Source organism: Trichomycterus rosablanca, chromosome 9 (assembly GCF_030014385.1).
Source record: "Trichomycterus rosablanca isolate fTriRos1 chromosome 9, fTriRos1.hap1, whole genome shotgun sequence".
NCBI lineage: Eukaryota > Metazoa > Chordata > Actinopteri > Siluriformes > Trichomycteridae > Trichomycterus > Trichomycterus rosablanca.
The window spans coordinates 4382022-4399521 of NC_085996.1; the positions used below are offsets into that span (position 1 = coordinate 4382022).

The 17500-nt window shown below is 46.5% G+C and overlaps 1 protein-coding gene and 1 long non-coding RNA gene across 4 annotated transcripts in view; one reads left to right on the plus strand and one right to left on the minus strand.

Annotated features, from left to right (window-relative positions):
- LOC134320346 (uncharacterized) overlaps nt 1-121 on the plus strand; it is a 3120-nt gene extending 2999 nt beyond the window's left edge. The window contains exon 3 of the long non-coding RNA XR_010013692.1: nt 1-121. This exon is cut by the window's left edge and continues 87 nt beyond it. This is a non-coding gene — a long non-coding RNA (uncharacterized LOC134320346).
- The window catches only part of gphnb (gephyrin b), a 48244-nt gene that overhangs the window by 9355 nt on the left and 21389 nt on the right, over nt 1-17500 (minus strand). For all 3 annotated transcript variants that reach the window (XM_063000994.1, XM_063000993.1, XM_063000992.1), the window contains exons 2-13: nt 15000-15078; nt 14457-14514; nt 14290-14382; nt 13011-13105; nt 11812-11878; nt 11377-11652; nt 10882-11016; nt 5151-5192; nt 3231-3305; nt 2020-2082; nt 960-1002; nt 1-58 (exon numbers count right to left, since the gene is read on the minus strand). The exon at nt 1-58 is cut by the window's left edge and continues 80 nt beyond it. In XM_063000994.1, coding sequence (XP_062857064.1) covers nt 1-58; nt 960-1002; nt 2020-2082; nt 3231-3305; nt 5151-5192; nt 10882-11016; nt 11377-11652; nt 11812-11878; nt 13011-13105; nt 14290-14382; nt 14457-14514; nt 15000-15078 — 1084 coding nt within the window. The remainder of the gene's footprint in view (nt 59-959; nt 1003-2019; nt 2083-3230; nt 3306-5150; nt 5193-10881; nt 11017-11376; nt 11653-11811; nt 11879-13010; nt 13106-14289; nt 14383-14456; nt 14515-14999; nt 15079-17500) is intronic.

Genomic DNA, 17500 nt, shown 5'->3' on the forward strand with positions numbered 1-17500 from the left:
GGGAACGGGGACATGCGGTGTCTCCTCGCCACCTTGGTGATGTCCACCGCGCTGTGACCTGCACAGACGAGCGGCAGAGACGACGTGAAAAATAATAAAACAATAAAATAATAAAGAAAGCGTGAACAGAACAGTAGTGCAGCAGATTATACAGACTATATACAGTATATAATGTATACATGTTGCACTGTTTCTAGTCATATCCAATTCCCCGGCTGTATCTCCTCTACTCCCACAGCCCCCTCCGACACATGTGCATGATGTGGGTTCACACAGGGATCAGTATGGCGTACGGAGAAGGAGAATCAGCCACTGCTCTCCGTTATTCACCGTCTCTGTGCAGTATCTCAACCAGCCACCAGAGGTCGCAACTGCAGCAGTAATTAGGAATATTTTACAGCATCAGACCTGTGTAGGTGCCCGACCGGTCGATAGCTCTGGTGCGCCAGCGCCTGCATTTTCCCTCTATCTCCAAATCTAGTCGTATCCAGTTCCCCAGCTGTATCTCCTCTACTGCTGCAGACTGAGGGCCGTACCTAACACATGCTTCCTCCGACACGTGGGCATAACCGACTGCTTCTTTTCACCTGCACCAGACGGGTTCATACGGAGATCCGTATCGCGCACAGAGAGTCACGCAATGATCTCCATTATCCCCCATCTCAGAGGTCGTAACTACGGCAGTTATGAGGAATCACGTCCGGCATCTGACCCGACGAACGAGCCGATCATCATCCACATGAGCGAGAGGCTTTAATTTGTCGGGAGGCTTTACGGATCTGTGCTCCCCCCTTTTAATCCGTTAAATCGAGGTTCCTCTGTATTTTATTGTATTTATTTTTTGAACCAAATGTGACCTAATTGAGGTGCTAACATCTAACAGCGTAACCCTCAGTAGCCCTCTCAGTCCCTCAGAGGTTCAGGGTTCCAGACAGAATGTACAGAGACTCCCGACTTACTCGCTCGTAAGATGTTCTCCTTGCTGCTGCATCTCGACTGCACCTGAAAGACACGGACAGACAGACAGAGACGAGAACGACCGTTAGTCCGAGATGCTGAGATGAGACTCGGTGAGATGTTGCTACACTGTGAAGAGAAACGTGGGATGTCAAAAAAACGTCACACGTCACGACACGGAGCCGAAGCGACGACGCCCGGGTTCGGTAGGAGGATGGAGCCCAGAATGAAGCGATGAGCAGAAGAAGAACGTTCACGATGGACGGATCGGCTGCGCGGAATCTAGCTTTAGCATGCTATGCTAACTCAGTGCTCAGCGACGAGCTGACTTTATTTATTTTATTATTTTGCTTTTTCTATAAAGAAATAAAAATCACCTGATAAAACACACACACACACACACACACACATACACACACACACACACACACACTTCTGGAAATCCAGTGTCTTCCAGGATTCACTTCTTTCAAACAAAAACATGGCAGACTCCCTAGCTAAATACACAATAAACACTGACCCATCTGTCTATCTGTCTGTCTATCTGTCTATCTATCTATCTATCTGTCTGTCTGTCTGTCTGTCTGTCTGTCTGTCTGTCTGTCTGTCTGTAGATCTGTCTGTCTATCTGTCTGTCTGTCTATCTATCTCTCTGTCTGTAGATCTGTCTGTCTGTCTGTCTGTCTGTCTATCTATCTATCTATCTATCTATCTATCTATCTATCTATCTATCTATCTATCTATCTATCTATCTATGTCTGTCGTCTGTCTGTCTGTCTGTCTGTCCGTCCGTCCGTCTATCTATCTATTGTGCACAAGACAGGAAACGCTCACACTTTAGACACGGGGAGAACATGCAAACTCCACACAGAACTCAGGACCCTGGATGCCCAGCTTGGGAATTGAACCCATGTTGTTCTTGATGATACAAGGCGGCAAAATATTATTATAAAAGTTGAATGGAAGCGGCAACAATGAGCGACAAAAAATAATAAGAGTGAGACAGAGAGAGAGAGAGAGACAGATGGGTGGATGAGGCCTGGTGACGGTGCTGATAGTTACTCGAGAGCTGAAGGTCCTGTGGCTCCTTCGATCATCTTTAAGCACCTCCAACCTACACTGGAGCTACAGCGGAGACAAGATCATCAATCATCAGTCCAACCAAAAAGGTGAAGTAAGAAAAAAGCCAAAAAAACAAGAATGGCCGAGTGAGGTGCAGAAGCGCAGTGATACGTGGGGTCATGATTTCCAAAACTAATCGTCACTTTTAGCAGATTTATAAATCATCTGCATGTTAGATCATGAATCTGAGGACCGTCCCAGTGAAAAAGGCCTGTGCCGGACCCGTCTGGACCCACTGCGGACTGGACCGGGTCAAGAAAGGTGGTCGGTTTCTCAGCGTGGTTCCGAGGTCAGCCCATAGGGGGCGTATTCCTGAATGTGAGCCACACGTGGGACAGTGGAACTTCCACAGTGGGAGGCGTGGCATGCTTCACTTCTCACGTTAATTAGTAGATCAGACACGTCTGCGCCGGACACGTCTGGACCCACTGCGGACTGGACCGGGTCAAGAAAGGTGGTCGGTTCCTCGGCGTGGGTCTGAGGTCAGCCCACAGGGGGCGTATTCCTAAATGTGAGCCACACGTGGGATCTAGATGTCTTCCCAAGCCCACTCTGCCCACAGTGAGTCCACAGTGAGTCCACAGTGGGAGGTGTGACATGCTTCACTTCTCATGTTAATTAGCTGCTAGTTAATTATTAGATCAGCGGGTAATTAGCAGGTTAGTGGTTAATCGTTAGGTGGTTGTGAACACGAGGAACGTCCTGATGAGAACTGGCATCACACACACACACACACACACACACACACGATTAGTGCCGAACTATTAACACACACTATATGGACAAAAGTATTGGGACGCCCCTTATAATGTTTAAATTCACGTGTTTCAGCCACAATAATTGCAAACAGGTGTAATAAATCACTTACATAAAGGAGACTATATGTGTCCAACAGTTTAGGGAAGGACCCTTGATGTTCCAGCACAAAGCGAGAACCGGAGCATCAACTGAGGCTTTCTTGACTGACTTCTAAACTAATGAACGGGCACAAATTCCCACAGACATGCTTCAAAGTCTTGAAAGTGGGCAAGCTCACGGTCAGGCGTCCGAATACTTTCAGGCGTATAGTGTGTTTACTGCTCTGTGGTTTTGTCACAGCCGTGCTAACGTGTGTGTGTGTGTGTGGACAGAAGAAGAGTGCAGCTCTTTACCTGGTCCAAGGTAGAGTACCTTGACTTGAGCGTGATGACCTCATCCAGGTGGGCCCTGAACTCTCTCCGAGACGCCTGGGGGACAGTCACAGGACAGTCATTCACCACACCCACACACCCCCCCCCCCACACACACACACACACACACGGGCAATGCGCGAGGCTGCGTTCACACGGACCCTGTCGCCGCCCCTCAGGAATTCGATTGGAGTGACCATGTGTCACGTGTCCATGCGTCAGGTACGTCCACGTAAACGCAGCCACACACACACACACACACACACACACACACACACACACACACACACATCCGTACGTACTGACCGGACAGACAGAACCGCTGCACTCGGAGTCAAACAGAAACCACCAGCAAATGTGATATTATGGAAAGATCTGAGCTTCAAATACACTATACGGACAAAAGTATTGGGACACGCCTTCTAATTATTGAACTCATGTGTAATAAATCAATTAACAGTTTAGGGAAGGACCTTTCCTGTTCCGGCATGGTGCGAGCTCTATAAAGACGTGAAGAAACTCCAGTTCTGGAATAAACCGGAACATCAGCTGAGGCTTTCTTGACGTCAGCGCCCAGTTACACAAATGCTCTTCTGTACGACTGAATGGGCACAAATTCCCACAGACATACTTGGAAAAAAGCCTCCAAGAAGTGGCTGTTGTTCTAGCCGAAAGGATCCCAAGAGGTCCGATGTTGGGACGTCCGACAAGCTCCTGCTAAGGCGTCTGAATACTTTTGGTCATATAGTGTAACTCCAGATATAAGAATGAAATAAAATATAAAATATAAACATCCATCAGGTAATTTTACATGCAACATGAGACACTGGGGGGTTGTCAAAAGAGACGGGTGACAAAAGGGTGACACAACAAGACAGAAGGGTGACACGGCAAGACACAAGGGTGACATAACAGGACATGAGGGTAAAACGACAGGACAAAAAGATACACGACAGAACACAAGGGTGACACGGCAAGAAAAAAGGGTGACACGACAGGACACAAGGGTAATGGAATAGGACACAAGGATGACATAACAGGACACTAGGGTGACGCAGTAGGACACAGGGAGGACACAACAGATCAAAAGGGTGACACAACAGGACACAAGATTGAAAAAACAAGACAAAGGGGTGACGTAACAGATCAAGAGGGTGACACATGACACAAGGGTAACACAACATGACACAAGAGTGACACAACAGGACACAAGGGTAATAAAATAAGACACAAGGGTGACATAACAGGACACAAGGGGGACACATGACACAAGGGTAGCACAACAGTACAAAAGACTAACACAAAAGGGTGACACAAGGCACAAGGGTGACACAACATGATACAAGAGTGACACAACAGGACAAACAGGTGATGCATCAGGACACGAGGGTGACACAGAACGAAGGGGGGGGGCACAACAGGACACAATGGTGACATCAGGAAACAAAGGTGACACAACAAAACACAAGGGTGACATGGCAAGACACAAGGGTGACACAAAAGGACACGAGGGTAAAACGACAGGACAAAGGGTGACAAAACAAGACAAAGGGGTGACGTAACAGATCAAAAGGGTGACACATGACACAAGAGTAACACAACAGGACACAAGTGTGACACAACAAGACAAAATGTTGACATAACAGGACACAAACATGACACAACAGCACAATAGGGTAACACAACAGGACACAAGGTGACACGACAAGACAAAAGGGTGAAAAAACAGGAAACAAATGTGACATAAGACAAGGGTGACACAACAGGACACAACAGATCAAAAGGGTGACACAAAACAGGACACAATGGTGACACGACAGGACACGGTGACGTGGGTGTGACCTCAGTAGAGAACTAAAGGAGCAGAAGGATGGAACATGCGTCGGTTCATGCAGGATCTACCTCAGCTATGCTTAGGGTGGAGGAGGAGGAAGGGAGCCTCGCCTGGACGGTGGGTGGAGGAGAAGCAAAAGGGAGGAGAAGAGAAAAGCAATTAAACACCAGCAGCCAGCAAAGCCAAGACCGGGACAGACAGCGCCCCCCCGCAGGCCTGGAGGACTTACTGCCTGCACACAAGCTAAAGCAAAGTGGAGCCGGTCACATCTAAACCCGATCAGGCAAGAAATGCGATCATCACAGTCATCATTATAACAATCATCATCATCATCACAATCATAATCACAGTCATCACTGTCGTCATCACAATCATCATCACAATCATCACAGTCATCACAGTCATCATTATAACAATCATCATCATCATCACAATCATCATCACAGTCATCACTGTCGTCATCACAATAATCATCATCACAATCATCATCACAGTCATCACAGTCATCATTATAACAATCATCATCATCATCACAATCATCATCACAGTCATCACTGTCGTCATCACAATAATCATCATCACAATCATCATCACAGTCATCACAGTCATCATTATAACAATCATCATCATCATCACAGTCATCACTGTCGTCATCACAATCATCATCATCACAATCATCATCACAGTCATCACAGTCATCATTATAACAATCATCATCATCATCATCACAATCATCATCACAGTCATCACTGTCGTCATCACAATCATCATCATCACAATCATCATCACAGTCATCACAGTCATCATTATAACAATCATCATCATCATCATCACAATCATCATCACAGTCATCACTGTCGTCATCACAATCATCATCACAGTCATCAGTCATCACTGTCGTCATCACAGTCCATATCACAATAGTCATCACAATAATCATCACAATCATCATCACTGTTATCACAATCATCACAGTCATCAGTTATCACAACCATCATCAGTCATCACTGTCATCATTATAACAATCATCACAATCATCATCACAGTCATCACTGTCGTCATCACAGTCGTCATCACAATAATCACTGTTATCACAGTCATCACAATAATCATCACAATCATCATCACTGTTATCACAATCATCACAGTCATCAGTTATCACAACCATCATCACAGTCATCACTGTCATCATTATAACAATCATCATCACAACCATCATCACAGTCATCACTGTCATCACCGTAATCACAATCATCAGTCATCACAGTCATCAATTATCACAATTATCATCACAATCAGTCATTACTGTAATCACAATCATCCATCATCACATTCATCACAATTATCAGCCATCACATTTATCACAATCATCAGTCATTACTGTAATCACAATCATCCGTCATCACATTCATCACAATTATCACAATCATCAGTCATTACTGTAATCACAATTATCACAATCATCACAGTCATTACTGTAATCACAATTATCACAATCATCACAGTCATTACTGTAATCACAATTATCACAATCATCACAGTCATTACTGTAATCACAATCATCCATCATCACATTCATCACAATTATCACAATCATCACAGTCATTACTGTAATCACAATCATCCATCATCCCATTCATCACAATCATCACAATCATCACAGTCATTACTGTAATCACAATTATCACAATCATCACAATCATCACAGTCATTACTGTAATCACAATCATCCATCATCACATTCATCACAATCATCACAATCATCACAGTCATTACTGTAATCACAATTATCACAATCATCACAATCATCACAGTCATTACTGTAATCACAATCATCCATCATCACATTCATCACAATCATCACAATCATCACAGTCATTACTGTAATCACAATTATCACAATCATCACAGTCATTACTGTAATCACAATCATCCATCATCACATTCATCACAATTATCACAATCATCACAGTCATTACTGTAATCACAATCATCCATCATCACATTCATCACAATCATCACAATCATCACAGTCATTACTGTAATCACAATTATCACAATCATCACAATCATCACAGTCATTACTGTAATCACAATCATCCATCATCACATTCATCACAATCATCACAATCATCACAGTCATTACTGTAATCACAATTATCACATTCATCACAATCATCACAGTCACTCAAGCCACTGCAGTTAAACTCATCATCAATAAAGTTTTACTGGCAATCCATTCATTCATGCTCCCACTACTCAGAAATATGTGGACAGGAGTGTTTAGCATCGGTTTCTACGTCGCGCCTTCAGGACAGACGTTAGCCTGGTTAGTAATCGATGTGCGCTTCGGGTTTCCTCGGTCTGTAACGGTTCCAAGGAGGAAACGTTCCCGAGTGTTACAGAAACCAGCGTGTTTGAGGATTTACGAGCTTTCTGCGAGGTTTTACGGCGAGTGCAGATTTACGAGGAAGCGCGGGTGATGACGTGCGCTGCGGCGAGGAGCTCCGGGGTAAAAACGCTCCAGGGAAACGTTTCTGATCCTCGGAGCGCCGTGATGGACGACTGAAGAAGCTAGTTCTGACCGCTTGTAGCTGCATTAGCATGTGCGCTCGAGGTCAAAAGTTTACATACACCTAACAAACAACATAGCACCTAACTAACATAACGCGCACGTTAACCAGGCTAAACCCAGCTGGGGAACGAACCGGGGTCCTGGGGACACTCCCTGTGGGCTTCCTGATGATACTCCTGTTTCCTCCCAACCTGTTAAAACATGCGGAGGGTGGATTGGCTGATCTAAAATGCGATGGGCGTGTGATGAATTGTGTAGGAATTTGTGCCCACATGTCGATGTCGATGTTCCGGTTCATCCCAGAGCTGTTGAGTGAGGCTGAGCTGAGGTCGGGGCGCTGAAGGTTCACTCATGCTGGAACATGAGGACCTTCCCTAAACTGTTGCGGCAAAATTGGACGTGTAGTGCCAGTAGTTGTTTGTCCAAATAGTGCAGAAATGCTTTCGGGTAAAGATTCAGTGCAGATAAACGAATAAACGGACGGTTCCTCTCATCATCGGCCATATCACACCCACTCTCAACCGTTTAGCTGCTCCAGCAGGAAAATAATGCAGTTTTTTAATACTTGTGAAATAATCCCAGTAGTTGCAGTCCTTATTCCTAATGATGACAAAAAATTGTAAACGGAAATAGTTTTTTTTATCTAGTGTAAAAATAGCAGTAAACGAAAGCCAGGCTAACGAGAGAAAGGAAGAGAGAGAGTGAGAGAGAGGAGAGAGAGAGAGAGAACGAGCGAGAGAGCTTGACTATGAACCAGCTTTATATAACCCCCCATCCTCCTCTGCAGTGGGGGGACTTTCTTCCACTCTGTCTAATTGTTACGCTCCCTACGGCCCCCCGTTTCATCTCTGTTAAGCAAATTGCACACACACACACACACACACACACACACACACACCACACACACCATACCACACACACACACACACACACACCACACACACACACACACACACCACACACACACACACACACACACACACCACACACACAGGGAAAGAAACACACTGCAGGAAAAACGAGCGCACTTACCATCCTGTATCTGAGCAGAATGAGCCCGAATCTCCCACACACACACACACGAGCACTCGGATACGGAGTGTGTGTGTGTGTGAGAGAGTGAGAGAGAGAAACAGGAGTGAAAGCGTGGATGGTGATTGGTGGAAAGAATGAGCGAAGTGAAGGAGGGAGGGGGGGACAAATAAATTAGAGAGAGAAATAAAAAAGAGAGAGAAAGAGGACGGAGTGTGTAATAAATCATCACACACACACACACACACACACAGTGGGACGTACGCACACACTCACAAGAAAGTATACACACACAGATACAGGGACGTGTACACACACACACACACACACACACACAGGGACGTACAGACACACAGAGGGATGTACACACACACAGGGACACACACACACAAGAACATATATACACACACACACAAGAACGTATACACACACAGATACAGGGATGTATACACACACACAGACGTACACACACAGGGACGTACACACACAGGGACGTACACACACACGTCAGAGGATGCCGACCCACCCACACACACACACACACAGGGAAGTACACACAGAGAGAGAAGTACACACACACACACACACACACAGGGATGTACACACACACACAGGAATGTATACACATACACACAGGGAAGTACACACAGAGAGAGAAGTACACACACATACACACACACAGGGACGTACACACACAGAACAATGTACACACACAGGGATGTACACACACACACACACAGGGATGTACACACACACAGGGATGTACACACACACAGAACAATGTACACACACAGGGATGTACACACACACAGGGATGTACACACACAGAACAATGTACACACACAGGGATGTACACACACACACACACACTGGGATGTACACACACACACAGGGATGTACACACACAGGGATGTACACACACACAGGGATGTACACACACAGAACAATGTACACACACAGGGATGTACACACACACAGGGATGTACACACACAGAACAATGTACACACACAGGGATGTACACACACACAGGGATGTACACACACAGAACAATGTACACACACAGGGATGTACACACACACAGGGATGTACACACACAGGGATGTACACACAAACACACATGGACGCACACACTCACACAGGAACGTACAGACACAAACAGGTTATTGAAGCAGGCAGCTCACGTGTGTGAAACTACATCCCTGCTAGCACTAATACACACACACATACACACACACATAAACTGCACATACACACGTGTTACTGAAGCCTCTCAGTGTGTGTGTGTGTGTGTGTGTGTGTGTGTGTGTGTGTGTGTGTGTGTGTGTGTGTGTATTTCTGCAAGAGCGTGCAGCTACAGCCCTGCTAGCACATATACACACATTCACACACAAACACACACACAACCACATACACATATACACACATGCACGGACATGCACAAATTGCACACCTGCACACACACACAAACACACACACACACACACACATATCTACATATGCACACACAACCACACACACACACACACACACACACAAGTTCATATGCACATACACACGTGTGTGTGTGTGTGTATTCCTGCAAGAGTGTGCAGCTATATCCCTGCTAGCACTAACACACACACACACACACATACACACACACACACACGGGTCACTAAAGCGGGGTCAGCGTGTGAGCTTGTGTGAGTGTGGAACTGCATCCTTGTTAGCACTAACACAAACACACACACAGGGATGTACACACACAAATACACACACACACAAACATATATACACACTGTGTGTGGACTTATGAAAGTGCATCTCTAAGGTACATGTAGATATGTACACACACACACACACACACACACACACACACACACACACCCTACAGTAGTGCAGGATTGTAGCTGGAGTAAGAGATGATGAGATGAATAAATGCATGAATGAATCCTGACGAATATGAAAGCTCACGGTTCCACTTCACTAGCATCTGCCACACCCCGCCACGCCCTACCACGCCCCGCCACGCCCTGCATTCCCGCCTTCCCGTCTGTACGATCCCGGTTCTGAGCGTATGTACACAGAGAAGCATCTCATGAAGTGAAGCGTGTGTGGAAAGAAAGCCAAGCGGTGACAGAAACATCACGCGGCGGGACAGGAAGTGTGGTGCGCCCGGACAGGAAGCAGTAGGTGTGGGTGTGGCTCTTACTTTGGGTGTAGGACAGGAGGCGGTGGAGAGGCGGGAGGTGGCCTGAGCTCGCGGAGACTCGGAGGGCGTGGTGCTGAGAGACGCCGTGTCACGGGGGAGGACCTGCACACCCCGCGAGATGATGGAGTCTGGGATCTGACACACACACACACGCACACGCACACACACACACACACACACAGATTAGAACTTCAATACATTCATGCTTGACTTATAACATTGTCAGTATCCAGGGTTAGAATATCAGCGGTGCTATCGGCCGGTCGGGCGTCTGGCAGACTATTTGACCAAAAGTACTTTTTGGAAACCATGGGCGTGGTTATAACAGCCCCTAGGGGGCACATGACAGGGGGCAAGAGGCTGGTGAAACCACTGAGACCCAAACCCTGACTCCGTTACTCTTAAATGGTGGTGGGCGTGTACGCTATACCACCATGCCACGCCCGACCCCCCTTCCCTCGCGCCTCCGTTAAAGACCCGTCCCCGGCCGGTTACCTTGGCGGCGATGGAGGCGGCGGTGATGTGGGAGGAGGAGCTGTCCTCGGCCGAGGCCACGCCACTGTCCTTCTTCTCCTCCTCCTCCTCCTCGCACTGCACCCCCTTGTCCTCGGTGCGACGCCGAGCGGGGCTGGGCGAGGCCGGCGGGGACAGGGGGGGCGGGGGCGAGGGCAGGTCCTCCAGCTCGTTGGCCACTTCCTTGACCCTGACGACGGCCTCGCGCAGCAGGTCTATGGCGTGAGGGAGGGCCGGGAGGATGAACTGGAAACACTCCTGCGGGGGACGCGAACAAACAAACAAATAAACAAACAAGTGGTCAGGTGTCCAAATCATTGGCTGTGCCTGAGGGAGGGATGATGGTTACGGGGAAGTCGGACCCACTGCGACCCTGACCAGGATGAATGAAATGAAATGAAACGAGTGGATTCTCACCTGTGAGCCTTTTTTACTTCCAGGCAGGTTGATGATGAGTGTTTTTCCACGGATTCCACACACCGGCCTGCACACAGAACATTTCACAGGGTCAAAAGTATTCGGACGCCCCGACAGCGAGCTTGTGGGCGCCCGGTCGGCTGATAGCACAGCCGAGATTCCACTGATTCTATGCAGACATGATTGGCTGTGTCTGAGGGAGGGATGATGCTTGGCATCCTGTCCAAAGTGTGTTACCTCTCCACGCCCAGTGTTTCCGGGGAAAACGGGCCCACCGCAACCCTGATCAGCCGGGATCACTGTGCGCAGTGAGGTAACACACCTGAGGTAACATGACGCCGACCATCGGCTCTCCCTCAGACACAGCCAATCGTGTCGCGTTTCAGAAACAAACTGATGGTGATCTTTTCTGAGATGGAGTCTCACAATAGTTTGGAGTGTGTCTGCGGGAATTTGTGCTGTTTAGTCGGTGTTCCGGGTCATTCCAGAGCCGTCGAGTGGGGCTGAGGTCAGGGCTCTTTGTAGAGCAGGACACTTCATAGAGCTTGCGTCATGCTGGAACAAGAAAGGTCCTTCCCTGAACTGTTAATCCAATAATCCAGGTACACAAATCCACAAAGTTGAATCAGTTCATCTGGACACAAGTTTGTTGTAGAGATACGTTTCGTCACTCAATCCGAATGACTTCTTCAGACTGAAGAAGTCATTCGGATTGAGTGACGAAACGTATCTCTACAACAAACTTGTGTCCAGATGAACTGATTCAACTTTGTGGATTGAAGCGTGTTGCTTCTATTTGAGCTATCAGCTGGTCGGGCTCCTACACAGACAGGCGATTGGCTGTGTGTCTTAGGGGGAGGGACGATGTTGCTGATGTGAGAAGCCGCTGGAACGTGTGAATCAGTGTTCCCAGTCGAGCGAGCTTCACATGCCCGTAGGAGTAGAGGCGACCTGTGTCCCAGTACTTTTGCCCACCTAATGGTCCAGTGATTGCTTTCCACTGGCCAATAATCACTAGTGTTCTAAACTACTGAACAGGCACAAATTCCAACAGACGTACTCCAAAGTCCTCCTCAGAAGAGCTAAAAGGATCACACAGACGTCTCTCTGTTTTAATCCCTGATGTCCGACACGCTCACCGGCCGGGCGTCCGAATACTTTTGGTGAAAGGTGAAAAATGGGCGTGGTCAGGAGCGTACCTGGAGAGCATGCCCAGTGGAGTCACGTTCAGGGATCCCATCAGCATGGCCAGAGACATTCCGGGAGCCTCTCGCTCGATCACCTCTTTGGTGGCCTGAGGAGAACAGACAGATCAGATCAAGCTCAAAGATCTCGAGTCAAACATTTGTATTTTATTTTATCCTGGTCAGGGTCGTGGTGGGACCATTCCACCGAATCAGTTCCATTTATAATTTATATATATATATAAATGTATATAACAATTTACTTAAAAATGCTCAACTCAACAGCTCTGGGATGAATCGGAACACCGACATCAGCGCCCAGTCGACTAAACAAGCACAAATTCCCACAGACGCACTTCAAAGTCGTGTGAGAGGCCACACTGTTGTAATACTGTTTGTTTTTAGGCTTCTCATAGGAGTTTGAAGTGTGTCTGTGGGAATTTGTGCCCATTTGTGTGCGTGTGTGCATATGTGAGTGTGTATGTGTGTGTACGTGTGTGCATATGTGAGTGTGTATGTGTGCATGTATGTGAGTGTGTGTGTGTGCGCATGTATGTAAGTGTGTGTGTGTGTGTGTGTGTATGTGTGTATGTGAGTGTATGTGTGTATGAGTGTGTGTAGATGTGTGTATGTGAGTGTATGTGTGTCTATGAATGTGTGTATGTGTGTGTGACTGTATGTGTGTATACAGTATGTGTGTGTGTATGTGTGTGTGACTATGTGTGTATACAGTATGTGTTTGTGAATGTGTGTGTGACTATGTGTGTATACAGTATGTGTGTGTGTGTGTATGTGTGTGTGACTATGTGTGTATACAGTATGTGTGTGTGTATGTGTGTGACTGTGTGTATACAGTATGTGTGTGTATGAGTGTGTGCGTGTATGTGTGTGTGTGTATGTGTGTATACAGTATGTGTGTGTGTGTGAGTGTGTGTGTGTGTGTGAGTGTGTAGTGTGTGTGTGTGTATGTGTGTGTGTGAGTGTGTGTATGAGTGTGTGTATGTGTGTGTGTGAGTGTGTGTGTATGAGTGTGTGTATGTGTGTGTGTGTATGAGTGTGTGTATGTGTGTGTGTATACAGTATGTGTGTGTACTGTATGTGTGACTGTATGTATGTGTGTGAGTGTGTATGTGTGTGTATATGTATGTGTGTATACAGTATGTGTGTGACTGTATGTGTGTATACAGTATGTGTGTGTGAGTGTGAGTGTGTGTGTGTGTGTGTGAGAGTGTGTGTGTGTGTATGTGTGTGTGTGTGTGTATGTGTGTGTGTGTGTGTATGTGTGTTTTTCTACCTCTGGAGTGACATCACGAGGGGCGAACCCGGTGCCCCCGGTGGTCAGGATGAGGTTCAGCTCCTTCTCATCACACCAGTCCAGCAGTGTCTCCTAAAGAACAGAAGATTAACACCTCACCATGTACACACACACACACACACACACACACACACACACACACTGACCTTGATTTCATCGATTTCATCCGGGACGATCTTGTAGGCTGCGATGGTTCCTCCGAGCCTGAAACACACATTTACATTCAGATGAACACAATGTGAGCGAGTGAGGGTTAAGGGTGTGTTTGTATGTGTGTTTGCGTGCGTGTATTTAAATGTGTGTGTGTGTGTGTGTGTGTGTCCCTGTGTGACGCCCTCATGTGGCTGTATGAGAGAGTGTGTGAGAGTGAATCCTCCAGGGCTGAAGGTGCAGACAGGTCTTATGTAACGGTGTGCATTATTTTTAGGATCCACAGACACACACACTTCACACCTTATAAAGAAGGATATGAGGACCCCACCCTGTACGTACCCACACACACTATTATTATAATTATTACTAGTCAGAGTGAGATGTACAGGGCGAGGTCAGTGTGTGAGAGGTGTGTGTGTGAGAGGTGTGTGTGAGTACATACAGGGCAAGGTCAGGGTGTGAGAGATGTGTATGTGAGAGGTGTGTGTGTGTGTGAGGTGTGTGTGTGTGAGAGGTGTGTGTGTGTGGGTACGTACAGGGCGGGGTCGTGTACCAGGTCTTTCAGGTTGACGCCGCTGCGGTCCTCAGCGAGATTCCGATAGCAGCTGTCGCTCACTGCAAAACACAGAACAGGAAACGTTACCGACCGTCCACACTGGACACCTGAGCACGAGCGGGCTGGACGTCCTGTCCTGAAAACAAATGTATAAAAACAGAGTGACGTCTGTGTGATCCTTCAGCTAGAAAAGCAGACGCTCTTCTGAGAAGCTTCTCACAGGACTTTGAAGTACGTCTGTGGGAATTTGTGCTTATGTGTGTGTACGTGACTGTGCATGTGTGTGACTGTGTGTATATGAGTGTGTGTGTATCTGTGAGTGTGTGTATATTAGTGTGTGTGTGTGTATACAGTGGGGTCAAAAAGTATTTAGTCAGCCACTGATTGTGCAGGTTCTCCTACTTAGAAAGATGAGAGAGGTCTGTAATTTTCATCATAGCTACACTTCAACTATGAGAGACAAAATGAGAAAAAAAAATCCAGGAAATCACATTGTAGGATTTTTAAAGAATTTATTCGTAAATTATGGTGGAAAATAAGTATTTGGTCACCCACAAACAAGCAAGATTTCTGGCTCTCACAGACCTGTAACTTCTTCTTTAAGAAGCTCTTCTGTCCTCCACTCGTTACCTGTATTAATGGCACCGGTTTGACCTCGTTATCTGTATAAAAGACACCTGTCCACAGCCTCAAACAGTCAGACTCCAAACTCAACCATGACCAAGACCAAAGAGCTGTCGAAGGACACCAGGAAGAAAATTGTAGACCTGCACCAGGCTGGGAAGAGTGAATCTACAATAGGCAAGCAGGTTGGTGTGAATAAATCAACTGTGGGAGCAACTGTAAGAAAATGGAAGCCATACAAGACCATTGATAATCTCCCTCGATCTGGGGCCCCACGCAAGATCTCATCCCGTGGGGTCAAAATGATCATGAGAACGGTGAGCAAAAATCCCAGAACTACACGGAGGGACCTGATGAATGACCTGCAGAGAGCTGGGACCAAAGTAACAAAGGCTACCATCAGTAACACACTACGCCGAGAGGGACTCAAATCCTGCAGTGCCAGGCGTGTCCCCCTGCTTAAGCCAGTACATGTCCAGGCCCGTCTGAAGTTTGCCAGAGAGCATATGGATGATCCAGAAGAGGATTGGGAGAATATCATGTGGTCAGATGAAGCCAAAATGGAACTTTTTGGTAAAAACTCAACTCGTCGTGTTTGGAGGAAGAAGAAAAACCCAAGAACACCATACCTACTGTGAAGCATGGGGGTGGAAACATCATGCTTTGGGGCTGTTTTTCTGCAAAGGGGACAGGACGACTGATCCGTGTTAAGGGAAGAATGAACGGGGCCATGTATCGTGAGATTTTAAGCCAAAACCTCCTTCCATCAGTGAGAGCATTGAAGATGGAACGTGGCTGGGTCTTCCAGCATGACAATGATCCCAAACACACCGCTCGGGCAACGAAGGAGTGGCTCCGTAAAAAGCATTTCAAGGTCCTGGAGTGGCCTAGCCAGTCTCCAGACCTCAACCCCATAGAAAATTTGTGGAGTCCGTGTTGCCCAGCGACAGCCCCAAAACATCACTGCTCTAGAGGAGATCTGCATGGAGGAATGGGCCAAAATACCAGCTACATTGTGTGCAAACCTGGTGAAGACTTACAGGAAACGTTTCACCTCTGTCATTGCCAACAAAGGTTATGTTACAAAGTATTGAGTTGAACTTTTGTTATTGACCAAATACTTATTTTCCACCATCATTTACAAATAAATTCTTTAAAAATCCTACAATGTGATTTCCTGGATTTTTTTTTTCTCATTTTGTCTCTCATAGTTGAAGTGTAGCTATGATGAAAATTACAGACCTCTCTCATCTTTCTAAGTAGGAGAACCTGCACAATCAGTGGCTGACTAAATACTTTTTGGCCCCACTGTATGAGTGTGTGTGTATCTGTGAGTGTGTGTATATGAGTGTGTATCTGTGAGTGTGTGTATATGAGTGTGTATCTGTGAGTGTGTGTATATGAGTGTGCATCTGTGAGTGTGTGTATATGAGTGTGTGTGTATCTGTGAGTGTGTGTATATGAGTGTGTATCTGTGAGTGTGTGTATATGAGTGTGTGTGAATCTGTGAGTGTGTGTATATGAGTGTGTATCTGTGAGTGTGTGTATATGAGTGTGTATCTGTGAGTGTGTGTATATGAGTGTGTGTGTATCTGTGAGTGTGTGTATATGAGTGTGTATCTGTGAGTGTGTGTATATGAGTGTGTATCTGTGAGTGTGTGTATATGAGTGTGTGACTGTGTGTATATGAGTGTGTGTGTATCTGTGAGTGTGTATATGAGTGTGTGTGTATCTGTGAGTGTGTGTATATGAGTGTGTATCTGTGAGTGTGTGTATATGAGTGTGTATCTGTGAGTGTGTGTATATGAGTGTGTATCTGTGAGTGTGTGTATATGAGTGTGTATCTGTGAGTGTGTG